General features: G+C 33.1%; 1 protein-coding gene across 2 annotated transcripts in view; it reads left to right on the top strand.

Annotated features, from left to right (window-relative positions):
• Positions 1–10,571, top strand: part of VCAN (versican) — a 103,590-nt gene extending 93,019 nt beyond the window's left edge. For both annotated transcript variants that reach the window (XM_057739874.1, XM_057739882.1), the window contains 3 exons: positions 3,790–3,934; positions 9,113–9,295; positions 9,442–10,571. In XM_057739874.1, coding sequence (XP_057595857.1) covers positions 3,790–3,934; positions 9,113–9,295; positions 9,442–9,569 — 456 coding nt within the window. In that variant the 3' untranslated portion in view covers positions 9,570–10,571. The remainder of the gene's footprint in view (positions 1–3,789; positions 3,935–9,112; positions 9,296–9,441) is intronic.
• Positions 10,572–13,273: the final 2,702 nt, after the last annotated feature.

Here is a 13,273-nt window from a genome sequence, read left to right as displayed (position 1 = left end):
TATAAACTTTATAACATTTTACTGCATTCCCTTTTGGTCTTTTGCATACACATAGACACACACATACAGCTGCATCTGAGGGTATGTGTAAAATTTGGAGTATTGTACATATTTAGTACTTTGCTTTTTATTAAACTTAACACTTCTTTTAGTATCTTCCTTCTCTTTGTATAGTCCTCAAAGACAAGATATTTAATGGTTGTATAATATCCCGTTTGTCTGGCTATACCATGATTTATTGAATATATATTTGCTCTATAGATTTTTCCCATTTACTGCTAATATAAGTAATATTTTAGATAAAATGTTCACATCTCTGATTATTTTTTAGGATAGCATTTTAGAAGTAAAATTATGAGGTCCAAGGGTAGGAACTTTTTAAGGCTCTTGATACGTATTGCCAACTGTTTTCCAGACCGGTTGTTTACTTCTACTGACTTTGTGATTGTCTTGCTTACTGTTTGCCAGCAGCAAATAGCATCTTTGATCAGGGGCAGGTGTGGATGGGGAAAAATGCAGCACACTCTGTGGTTCATTATTTCTAAATATCAAGTTATTTATTAAACAACACCAGTATCTGCCAGGGAGAGCTCCCGGCACTGAGGATACAGGAGTAAACAAAAGAAACCAAAATCCCTGTCCTCAACAAGCCTACACTCTACAATAAGTAAGTTAAATGCATAGGATATTAGAAGGTAATAAGTGTTATGAAGAAAAATAAAGCAAAGAAGGGAGATGAACATTGTGGTAGGGACAAGGAGAGGGGAGCATTACACAGTTTATACATAGTATTGGGATGCTGGAAAATTTTCCACCTTTGAGGACATTCACCGGTTTCCTGGAAGGGGTTAGTTAGAAAGTACACTAGAAAGTATTGAGCTCCAAAATCCAAATTAAGTATATGAGGAACTCTGGAATCTTTCACCATAAAAAGTATTAAATGTAGATCTTTGTTAATTTTAAGGAAGTCTTATTCTTTTGTTTATTAATTTAATTTAATTTTTAATTTTATCCTGCTTTAATACATCTGTTAAAGACAGCTTAGTTATACAGCAGCAGCAGGTTGAATGTGACCTTTATATTTGCATTGTTGTCCACTTCCTTTTCTGTTATCTATTAAAGGAGGGCAGCAAAAAAAAAAAAAAAAAAAAAAAAAGGCTTGGTGGGTGGAAGGTAAGAGATGATAAGGAAAGGGAAATAAACAAAGAAAAGGAAAATAAAGAAGTAATTAGAAACCCAGGTCAGATCAAATGTCAGTTCCTGGTTTCAGGAAGACCTGCCAGGCCGAGTGCTTTGGTGAGTGTGGTCCTCTGAGCATCTTTCCCAGGGCCACCTAGGGGTAACTCAGCGGTACCATTCAGGCTACTAGAGTTGGATTTAAATCCATATAATGTTTGGATTTAAATCCATATAATGTCTGCATTTCCACCAGAGAAGTAAAAACACCCTTAATTCTGTGTTTTGGAAAAAAATCTTTATTAAGCTTTCCTTGGTCCTTTGCAGTTTTATCACTTTTCAGAGATTCTGCTTTATATAGCAGAGGTTTCTTGTCTCCTATCTTAATTTTGGCATGATTGAGGTGTATTTTGAAGTAAAGCTAAGCAAAGAGATTGAAGGAAAAATAGAAGTTTTCTTAATCCTGAGCTTTTCTAACTTTTGTGTCTTCTCACAAATTATTTTATCAAAGATCTAAGTTTTTTCTATATTTTAGTTTCAAAAACCACATTTATTTCTAAGAAAGGAAAATTAGAGCCATTCTCTAGTATATATATTATACATTTTTAAAAGACATAAAGTTAGCCAAGGTGCTTTTGGGAGTAACTAGCAGAACCATTTTTTGGCATGCTCTGAATTGAGAACAATTGCCTTGTTCATATTCATCTACAGTTCTTTCTTCTCTGACTTTGTCTTTTTCAGACAAAATCTCTTAACTCATTGTTTTAACTACAGACTTATTTTTTTCTTGTTTTTTAATTTTTCCTTGCTTTTTAAAAATTTTTAAAAATTTTGTTGGCGTATAGTTGATTTATAATGTTGTGTTAGTTTCAGGTGTACAGCAAAGTGAATCAGTTATACATATACATATATCCACTCTTTTTTACCTTCTTTTCTCATATAGGTCATTACAGAGTATTGAATAGAGTTCCCTGTGCTGTACAGTAGGTCCTTATTAGTTATCTATTTCACATACAGTAGTGTGTATATGTCATTCCCACCCTCCCAGTTTATCCCTCCCCCCCACTTCCCCCTTGGTAACTCTAAGTTTCTTTTCTGTTCACTGACTTATTTTAAATTTAATTCAAGGAAACACTAATAGATCTATAGGCCCAGAAGAGATAGTCACATTTGCCATTGTCACATAAATCTGAATTTTTATTTCTTTCATATAAAGGAAATTTGTCTCCACCAGTCTGGTCAGCATTAGATGTGATATAAAACATGACAGTAGGCAAAGCACTTTGGGAAAGCGATACCCAAGTGGAGCCAGACACTGAACAAACTTGTCCCATATCACATTCTAGTTAAGAGACTGGAGGCTGGGAAACTGCTCTCTTATTTGTAGTCCAATATTATTTTCATTGCACTAAAGTTTGTTATTTTTGAATAGGCATAAGGACTGTGTTTTTCATATAATTATTGGTTGATATGGAGGCCACATTTTAAGGTAACAAAAAATTGAATGTAAACCTAAAAGTCCTGGATGTTTAACATTTCTAAGGTCAAGTTATTCCCAGTATTGCTGGATTACTGTAAGAGATAATACGTACCAAGCACCAGAAGAGGGATTCGTTCATTACTGGTGCTAAATAAAAGGCATATATTACTGTGAAGTGGAAGGCAAAAGATATTTCTGGTTATATGTCATTGTTCAAACTAGGGAATCAATAGGTATTATCTAAAGGTATAGATATAAAGGTAACCAGTAGAAAAACATCAGATTGATAAAATTCCTTTTAATTATCTAAACATACATTAAAGGAAAGCAAACATATATTTACAGTAAGATATATTTTTAAAAGCATTATCTTGTATATCAATATGCATAAATGTGATAAATGTTCCTGCTAAAACAACTTCCATATTAGATCATAAAGCAAAACACAACTGGATGGTGCACATAAGAATCATATCTAAAACAGAATTACTCAGAAAGGTCGAATATAAAATGATGGGCATAGGTATATTGGGTAAATACAAAAAATAAACATAGCAAACATATCAATTTATACATATCAACATATCAAAGAATTTGGATGGAAACAATTATATCCACTAAGACAAAGAAAGGTACTTTATAGTGGTAAAAATATAAAAGAAGGAATAACCATTTTATTGCACTATAATCATAACTACATAAAATTATACATCCACATAGGGGATGGAATAAAACATGATAGATTAGAATGACGAGATTATGAATTTTTTTTTCTCTAGTTGTTACACTTCCATTAATACTGTTACAATTAATAATGATGACATGGTTAAAATTCTTAAATTGAACATTGATTACATATTTAGAAATCTAGGATACCTAGCACAAAACTCCTTAGATATATCTCGCTGCCAAAGGAAACAAAATACATATTTGTTGAAGAGAGACTTTAAGGTACATATATATTCCACTCAGAGTGCAAAAATCTTTTTCTTTACCACCAAAATTATCTCAGCTAGATGGTTCAACAGAAATTGTTGTCCATTCTAATTCAATCATGTTGTAATGGCGCTGTTGCTTTTATAATATGCTCCTCTTTGACTGTCAATAGTTATCTTCTTCCTCCATTTTCACAGCAATATGAGAACTGGAGGCCCAACCAGCCAGACAGCTTCTTTTCTGCAGGCGAAGATTGTGTTGTAATTATATGGCATGAGAATGGACAGTGGAATGATGTTCCCTGCAATTACCATCTCACCTATACCTGCAAGAAAGGAACAGGTAATGATTACCCCATTGATAATGTATACTTAATCTGCATTTCAATTCTTAAGTAAATTCAGGAAGAATAAATGTCATTCTTTAAGACGTAAGCTGGATGTCGTATATGGCATCTCTTATTGCACTGGAATGGTTTACTTTTTCAATATAATTGAAAAGTTTATGTTCAGTAATGTGTTCACCTTAGATTTCAAGTGCTTAAGATAACAATGTAGCATTTATGTAGAAACACTACCTGGCAGTATTTTTAAGAAAAACAATTGCCAGCCCAAGGGCCTATAGACCTATTTATTTTGATGATGAGGGCATTAAAAAAAAAAGTAGTTGTAGAATAAATAAGTAAATAAACAAATAAATTTTTAAAAGAAACAAATAAAAAATTTAAGTTAGTTGTCAACAGTAAAAAACTGGAATGTATCATAAAACAGTGTGAATTTTTTACTTAAAAAAAAACAACTCTCGGTGCCATCTAGCCCATGTTTTAGCAGTGGTTTAAAGTACAGCGGCTGAAAACCACTGCCGTCCCTTGGTGGGGACTGTGGTCTCCAATTCATTGCAGTCCTCATTCAGACCTTTCCTCCTTTTTGGTTAAGTTCCTGGTCTTTATAGACATTTGAGTTTTTCACTCATTCCCTTAGGAGCTCAATCTGTACGCATAAACCATAGAACAAAAAAGCCATCCCTATACATATTGTTGAATACCTTCTAAATATTATACAATAAAAACATTTATGTTTATAATATAATATAATGAGAACTGCTTAGTTGACATTAAACAGGTAAAATTAAGAAAACTAATTTTTAAAAGCATTTATCATTGACTAATATGTTTGAATTTTAAGGCACACCGTATAGACTTCTTCCTTTAAAAAATACGAATTCCATAAAAATTTTTAAACCTGTTTGCAATTGATAATGGTGTTAGAACGTGAATATTTAACCTCTAGACCCAGATTCTACCCACCTCAATTAAGAGTACAAAGTACAAATGCAAAATACAAAATCCATTTGACTTATTTTTTTAATATAAAAATAATAAAACTAAAAATATACACTCTATAGATATCTTAGGAAAGACAAACACCATTGAGAAATTCTTTCAAAAGAAAGAGAACACTAAGATACACAAAGCTGAGATGAAACTCAGCTGTTACCCATGACTACTTTACTCTGCTATTCTCTTGTCTAAAGTAAAATTTATTCTGAATATCTTTTCTATGTGAGCAGCTTTCCTATGTACGTTCCTTCAGCACTTACGCGATGGAACTTGTGAAAACAGCAAATCAAGTTATTTGCTCTTTTCCCTGTTTCTAGTGTAAGAAGTCTTTAATGAACTGTTTGTCTTTATCCAAATGTCATGTTTGCCTTCTTAGGTCTCCAAATGTTCCCTGGAGTCATGCTTTTCATTTTGTGATCCAAACATTCTTATATTTCCAGTGTTATTTTTTCCTATACCAGGGTTTATCAACAGCAGCACTATTGACATTTTGGGTCAGACAATTCTTAGTTGCGGGGGGCTGTCCTGTGCGTTGCAGAATGTTTAGCATCACTTCTGCCATCTATGCACTGAATACCAGTAGCATTCTCCTCCCCTCCACATCCTCCTCCTTTGCTTTGTGACAACCATCCATGTCTCTAGCCATTGCCAACTATCCCTGGAGAAGGAGGGAGAGGAGGAAAACTGCCCCTGGTTGAGAACCACTGCCTTATACCTAAAAAGGGATTCACAAAAGTAGCATCATGGTATACATTTCCCAATGGGGAAAGATTTACACAACATTGTCTACCTCATTAAAGGAGAAAACCAAAACAAAATGAGTCGTATATTTTATCTCCCTACTATCTGATTTTTATTTATGTAGACAATTCTTTGTTAATCAGTACTCTGGGAATGTTGTGAATTTCATAAATGTCTATAGACTTTTTTTTATAAATGACGCTCATTTCTCCTTTCAGATATTTTAGACATCTTTAAACATACAGACCTAGGCCGTAATACTTGCAAAGAAGGATTATATTATATACAAAAGACAGTTGTTGTTGTTTTGTAAAGAACGCCTCAGTGCATTCTATCCACACATCTTTGGGACATCCTGCAGGTTCCTTCCAATCCCATCCATTTACTTCCCAAATCCAGCCATAGATAATGACAATTCCCTTTCTTTTCTTTTTAGGATTATCATATATGCTTGTATCTGTAAACAAATTATTTAGTTTTGCACATTTTTGAACTTTAAGTAGAATCATGCTGTTTGTATTTTGTGCCTTGCTTTTTTTGTTCAGCTTTATGTTTGTGGGATTTATCCATGTTGATGCATGTAGCTGTATTTCTTCATTTTGGCTGCTGTGTAGTATTTCAGTGTGTGATATATAACATCTTATTTATCAATTCTCCTGCCAGTGGACATTTGGGTTATAGTCAGTGTTTTTGCTATTATAAACAATGTTTCTGCAAATATTCTTGAACTTGTCTGTGGTAGATCTCTGCAAGTTTCCATAGGGTGTTTTTCCAGGCGTGAAGTGCCGAGTCATAGGATATATGTACCATCAAATTTACTAGAAAATGCCAAACTATTTTCCAAAGTGGTTGTACCAATTTGCACTCCCACCAGCAATGTGTGAAAGGTCCCGTTACTCCACATCTTCTCCAACATTTGATATTAACGGAGTTTGAAATTTTTGCCAATCTGGTGGGTATAAAATGTTCTCTCTTGTGATTTAATTTGTATTGTCTTGGATACTTCTCCCTGGATATCTTTTCATATACTTTTATTCATAGCTCTTCTTTTGTAAGGTTTCTGTTCATATCTATTGCTTATTTTTAAAAATTGATTGCTTCTATTTTATATATTGACTTGTGGGAGTTTTTTTTTAATGTCCTGGTTATTAATCACTTGACAATTATATGTTACAAATATCTACTCACTCCCAGTTTGTAGCTTATCTTTACCCTATGGCATTTTTTAATGAACAGAGTTCTTCATTTTGTTGAATTTTGCTTCATGTTTAAAAGTTTTTGTGTCTTAAAAAATCTTTATCTATCCTAAAGTCAGAAAGATATCCTATATTGTTTTTAAATGTTTTATAATTTTGTCTTTTACATTTATATATTTAAACCATCTAGAATTGATCTCCCATGGATTCTCTGAGGTAGGGAACCAAACATATATTTTTTCCATATGAATACCCAATTGTCCAAGTGAAGAAACTACCTTTTCCCCACTGCTCTGCCATGTTGCTTCCGTCAAATATCAAGCATATATGTATGTGGGTCTATTTCTGGTCTATTTGCCTGTCCTTGCCAATACCACACTCCCTGAATTATTTTGACTTTATAATAAGTCTTCATTTATAGTTTTGGAAGATATCTGTATATTGCTTTCCTCTCAAATTTAAAGACAACTTTTAATTTGTCAGAATCAAGTATAATGAGTTAACTAATTGATAATTTTTAACCTTCCATATCACTTCCATCTCATTCTATTTGATACTTGCTAGTATCTGGACCCTAGCATAGACTTTCCATATTACAATAAAAGAACTGTAGATATCCAGATGGAGGTTATCATTGAACTATATATAGAGTATAGATTATTAATTGAAAATGACATATTATTATAGAAATCTCAGTTTATCTTCTAGGAATTTGTAAAGATCAAATACATGCAAAAATATTTCTAATTTCTTAGTTATAGATAGTAGGACTTTATAATCTATTTTTAGGTTATGTCTATCTGAGTGACAATTTCTTATGGGAATGAAAATTTATGCTTGGAATATGTTTCATTAAAGACAATTTTGTTTGCTATGGGTCAGTACATTCTAAGCTGTTTTGTCAAGCAGAAGTAAATTAAAGGAACTAAGTATTTAAGTTAAACCTACATTTGTCATTGCAAAAAAATATGGTTGTAAACAACCTTTTGAACATGTATATAAATTTAATATTTGTCAACTTTTAATATTAGGATGTTGACATCCACACATCTTGGTACCAAGGTTTCTGGTAATCATTCTCCCATTGAAGATTTGCACTATTTCATGAGAGAATATGACATGTTCTTGTGAGCCTCATGATGGTGTTCTTAAAGTAAACTACGGATAGGAAATGTCATTTAGGGAAATTATATTGAAGTTAAGTTATATTTTTGTTAAAGATATATAGCAAAACACAATCACCTAAGAAACGTTAATTTTTAAAGTATATCATTTAAAACAAGTACACTAATATTGAATAAAATTTCAAATTAATACAAATTCAGTTGAGTCAATTTTCCCAGCTTATTGAATTTCAAAATTGCAAAGCTTCTTTTACTACTATTTCCTTTTTACTATTTCTATCATTGCTAAGTTGGTTGGTATACAGAATTTTTTATTGTGGGTTTAAAATGATGGTTATATATTCCAATATTTACCTTTACTTACCCTTCTTAAGAGTTGAAATTTATGTTTATAATGTAATTACAAAATTGAAGTATGAATACTATGTCCTGACTTGCTCCCTGTCTCTATACAGAAGACAGAAAAGAGCAAATAAACATAATTGAACCTGGAAATATTGTATTTATAATGAAGAGTCCATATTTTATCCATATTTTGGACATATTTTGTCCCTATCTTGAAGCTATGATGTTATTATAGATTGTAAGTTTTTTCAGGGAAGTGACAATAATGGTTAATTGTTACAAATCTATATTATTATTCAAAGTGAAGGTGGATAATAAATAAAAACATTGGGATGGTGTTGAAGACAATATCAACAAGCCGCATGGTGGCATGAGACAGGTGCCTTTTAATTTGGAATTTTTTCAGAAAAGTAGCCCTTCCAAATGGACAAATGAATGTATGACTTTATGCCCTAGGGTTCTTTCAGGAAAAAAAAAAAAAAAAAAGCACAATTCAAGATGATAGAATCTGAGATTCAAACTAGGCCCAGAGCTTCAATATTTAGTTTTGTCTTGAAAATTTTCAGTTTCTTAATCTAAGTGATTGCTGAAGGTGCTTGAGTGGGTATATATATATAATAAATTGGGTGTATATATATATAATATAATATATACCCTAAAAATTGGGTATATATGTATGATAAAGAAGGAAAGAGAGAGAGAGAAAAGAGAGATATACTCATACTGATAGAAATATTTAGGTTATTTGGAAATAACCCAATTTACTTTTCTTTAGTTGCTTGCGGCCAGCCCCCTGTTGTAGAAAATGCCAAGACCTTTGGAAAGATGAAACCTCGTTATGAAATCAACTCCCTGATTAGATATCACTGCAAAGATGGTTTCATTCAACGTCACCTTCCAACTATCCGTTGCCTAGGAAATGGAAGATGGGCTATGCCTAAAATTACCTGCCTGAACCGTAAGTGGTCCTTTAGAAAGAATGGACAACCATGCTATAACAAGTACTAGACACCCTCATTTTACGGCTACGGTATTGGCAGTTTAGGGTATGGAGCAAGTAATATTGTTGTGTTTTCTTTTCTTTCTTTCTTTCCTTCCATGTAGCATCTGCATACCAAAGGACTTATTCTAAGAAATACTTAAAAAATTCCTCATCAGCAAAGGACAATTCAATAAATACATCAAAACATGATCACCGTTGGAGCCGGAGGTGGCAAGAATCAAGGCGCTGATCCCTAAAATGGCGAACATTGTTTTCATCATTTCAGCCAAAGTCCTAACTTCCTGTGCCTTTCCTATCACCTCGAGAAGTATTATCAGTTGGTTTGGATTTTTGGACCACTGTCCAGTCATTTTGGGTTGCTGTGCTCCCAAAACATTTTAAATGAAAGTATTGGCATTCAAAAAGAAAGCAAAAAAAAAGGAAAGAGAATGAGGGCAGAATGTAACCATTTCCAGCCTACCTAATTTCTTTAGTTTTCTATTTGCCTCCAGTGCAGACCATTTTATAATGTATACCAGCCTACTGTACTATTTAAAAAGCTCCATTTCAGCACCAATGGCAATGTAAATAAGATGATTTAATGTTGATTTTAATCCTGTATATAAAATAAAAAATCACACTGAGTTCGGGCATATTTAATGATGATTATGGAGCCTTAGAGGTCATTAATCATTGGTTCAGCTGCTTTTTGTAGTTTGTTTAGGCTGGAAATGGTTTCCCTTGCCCTTTGTCAGCAAGATGGAGGACAGCTTTTCCTGGACAATTAACAAACGCAAAGTTTTGTAGGTCATTGTACCGTCTCCACCGTAGGTACAGTTGGCTTCCATGTGATGCTGAAGCCTGGCTAATGGGATCCCAACGGACTAGAGACTGCAATGTGGAACTCTTTTTTTGCCACATTCCTTTTTCTTCACTTACAAGAAAGGCCTGAATGGAGGACTTTTCTATGACCAGGAGCATTTTTTAGGGGTCAAAGTGCTAATTATTAACTCAACTGGGTCTCCTTTTTAATGGCTTTCATAAGACTAACTTGCAAGATTACAGATCAACAACATTTCAAATGGATATAGACCTAGGGCTTTGGAGGGAGGGGGTTTGTTAAAACAACACACATTCAAAGAAAGAAATTTTGTATATATAACCATTTTAATCTTTTATAAAGTTTTGAATGTTCATGTATGAATGCTGCAGCTGTGAAGCATACATAAATAAATGAAGTAAGCCATACTGATTTAATTTATTGGATGTTATTTTCCCCCAAACCTGAACATTGAAATAGTATGCTAGTTATTTTTCGGTGTTAGCCTTTATAATTCCCTCACACCATTTGGAACCATATAATCTAGATACTTTCTCCCTGATTAAATAATGTGATGGATAGAATGCATCAAGTGTTTATTATAAAAAGAGTGGAAAAGTGTATAGCTTTCAGCAAATGGTGTTTGCTTATTCTAAGCAAGGAGCATATATATAGAAATAGTGTGGGCATTGCTTCCTTTTAGGTGGAGTGTATGTGTTGAATTTTTTCCCTATCTCTTCCCACTCTGTTTTCTCCCCTTAATTTGAATAAAATGACTGCTTAAGATTACTTTGAATCATTATCCACTTAATTTAATGTTGAAAGATAATCCTGTAATGGAAAGAAAGCATTTAGGGGTCTTTTCCTAATTTTAGTTAGAACGATCTTGAGAAGACAAGACAACAAATAAAATGCAAATAGAAAAAGAGCAGACCCAACATGGATTCTTTTTCACAAAACCTCTTTTGACTTAGAGGGAACCACAGTAGCCACAATCATGCACACTGTCTTTAGGCAAGTTCCTTTGGTTGCTGCATTAAATGTGATCCACATTTGGGTATTCTAGAGCACAGAACAACTCTGTGTCTACCTATTAGGTTTTAATTTTTTCCTCTTTCATTACAATGCACATAATACATTCCTGTATTTATATTATAACGTGTATAGTGTAAAATGTGAATGGCTGTTTCTTTTTTTTTTTTGTGAATGAAAATCTAAACTCTTTGTAACTTTTTATACCTGCTTCTGTTTCACCAAAGAAACCTAAAATCCTTCTTTTACTATACTGTGACTGGTCTGGTTATTTACAACTTTAAAGCCTAATGTATACCAACATTTTTACATTCTAGATCTATCCTGGAGTACAAACTGCTGGCTTGGATGAAATGATTTTATGGCTAGCAGAGAGGTGATTATAAATGTCCCTGTAAAAATTGAGATAGTAATTCTGATAATGTTTACATCTACATTCTTAGATATTAATCTCAAATATGAAAGAAACATGCAATTAAAAAAAATGATAGGTAACACTTACAGAATTCTTCCTATTAACCAGGCCAAGTGTTTTATGTGTATCATCTCCCAACAAGCGTAGGAGAGAGGCTGTTACTGTCTGATTGATGAGGGATCAAGCATAGAGAATTCAAGTCATTTTCCTAAATTACATAGTTTGTTTGTAGTGGATACAGGTGATCTCCAGAGTCTGCATGATATTCGGTAAAAATATAAAATATTGTGTTCTCAATTGTTATATATTTAAAAGCTTAATTTACAGGCTAGAAGATCATATCTAAAAAAATGAGCAGAAGATGTCAAAAACACCAAGTTCCTATTCATCCAGATATTCATCCATCCCTTCACTTTCATTCATTCACTATTACTAAGTACTTACTGTGAATTAGGCATTGCACTAGGCCCTGGAGATTCAGCAGTGAATGAGCTAAACAGGTCTTTGCCAATGTAAGATTTTTATACTGAATGCATCCCATGCGAGTTATTTTACAGCCCATTGTATTCAATATCTTTATTGATAATTGGGAAGAACAAATTCATTATGTATTCTGCAGTTGTATAGAAGATGTCATAAAGGACAAAGGTGAGTGGAAAACTATTTTGAGGTTTCTTTCTTGGAGTTTCAAAAATATATGGGAAGTTAGGCATGATTAGATGCAGAAGAGATTCTTTTCCTTGCTGAGCTTGTCCTTTTAGTGTGCAATCTGTCATACCTTTATACAGAACTTTAAATAGAAATTACCTAAGGGAGTATATAAGAATTTGTGTTACTTGTGCACCCTTGTTAGATGTTTATAAATCCATCAAAAAAATTTTTATTGATCTAGGTACAAATAATAGAGTCTATGGGTTATTCCATTACCCACAATACTGGAATAGAGTGAGAAGTTTAAGGAGACTTGGCACTAGTCAAAGTCAGCCAGAGGTGGTTTTCTATTCATTTCTAAAAGCTAGGTTGCATATCAGGGGAAGACTGTGCCCCTACAATAGAGGGCTGTATAAACAGAGGTGGTCTTCTGGAGTAGCTGAAATGGAAAAGAGGTATGAGAGATTGTATAGGGAGGAATACATCATTTTAATGTGATAGCAAGAAGAACCTTGCTGATCTTAAGTGAATTTTCAATTATGGTACAGGAAGTAGAAACTGGATTACCCTTGAGGTAATTGTCCAGAAGTCATATATCATGCAAAATAAAGTTATGGAGTTTGAAAATGGACAGAAAAAATATAATAGTTTGCACAAAACTTCAAAGTTGATTTTGTGCATGGCCTATACATGAGTGCCTCCCAAGAAAAGAATCTCCAAGAGAAAATATATCTTAGATAAAAGCAAAAGATATTATTATCAAGTGACTAAAGACTCAATGATGACTTCAACATTTTTTAATGTGTTTCTTTTTATGTTTCCCAGTATTACAAATGCAGTGAAGTGGTTTTTGAAGAAAAAGGCCTGCAGTGATGATTTTGTACCATTTGCGCATCCTTTTTTTTTTCTTTTAACTGTGCTGTAGTTCCCATTTGCTAAACAAACCAAAATTCACCCAAATGATTCTTTTCTAAAACAAGTCTATATAGAAAGTTTATAAAGGCCTTTGAATGAGTCATTCAAGAGTGTATAATCT

This window comes from Hippopotamus amphibius, chromosome 1 (genome assembly GCF_030028045.1).
Source record: "Hippopotamus amphibius kiboko isolate mHipAmp2 chromosome 1, mHipAmp2.hap2, whole genome shotgun sequence".
Lineage (NCBI taxonomy): Eukaryota > Metazoa > Chordata > Mammalia > Artiodactyla > Hippopotamidae > Hippopotamus > Hippopotamus amphibius.
This window is presented reverse-complemented; position numbering and strand designations above follow the sequence as displayed.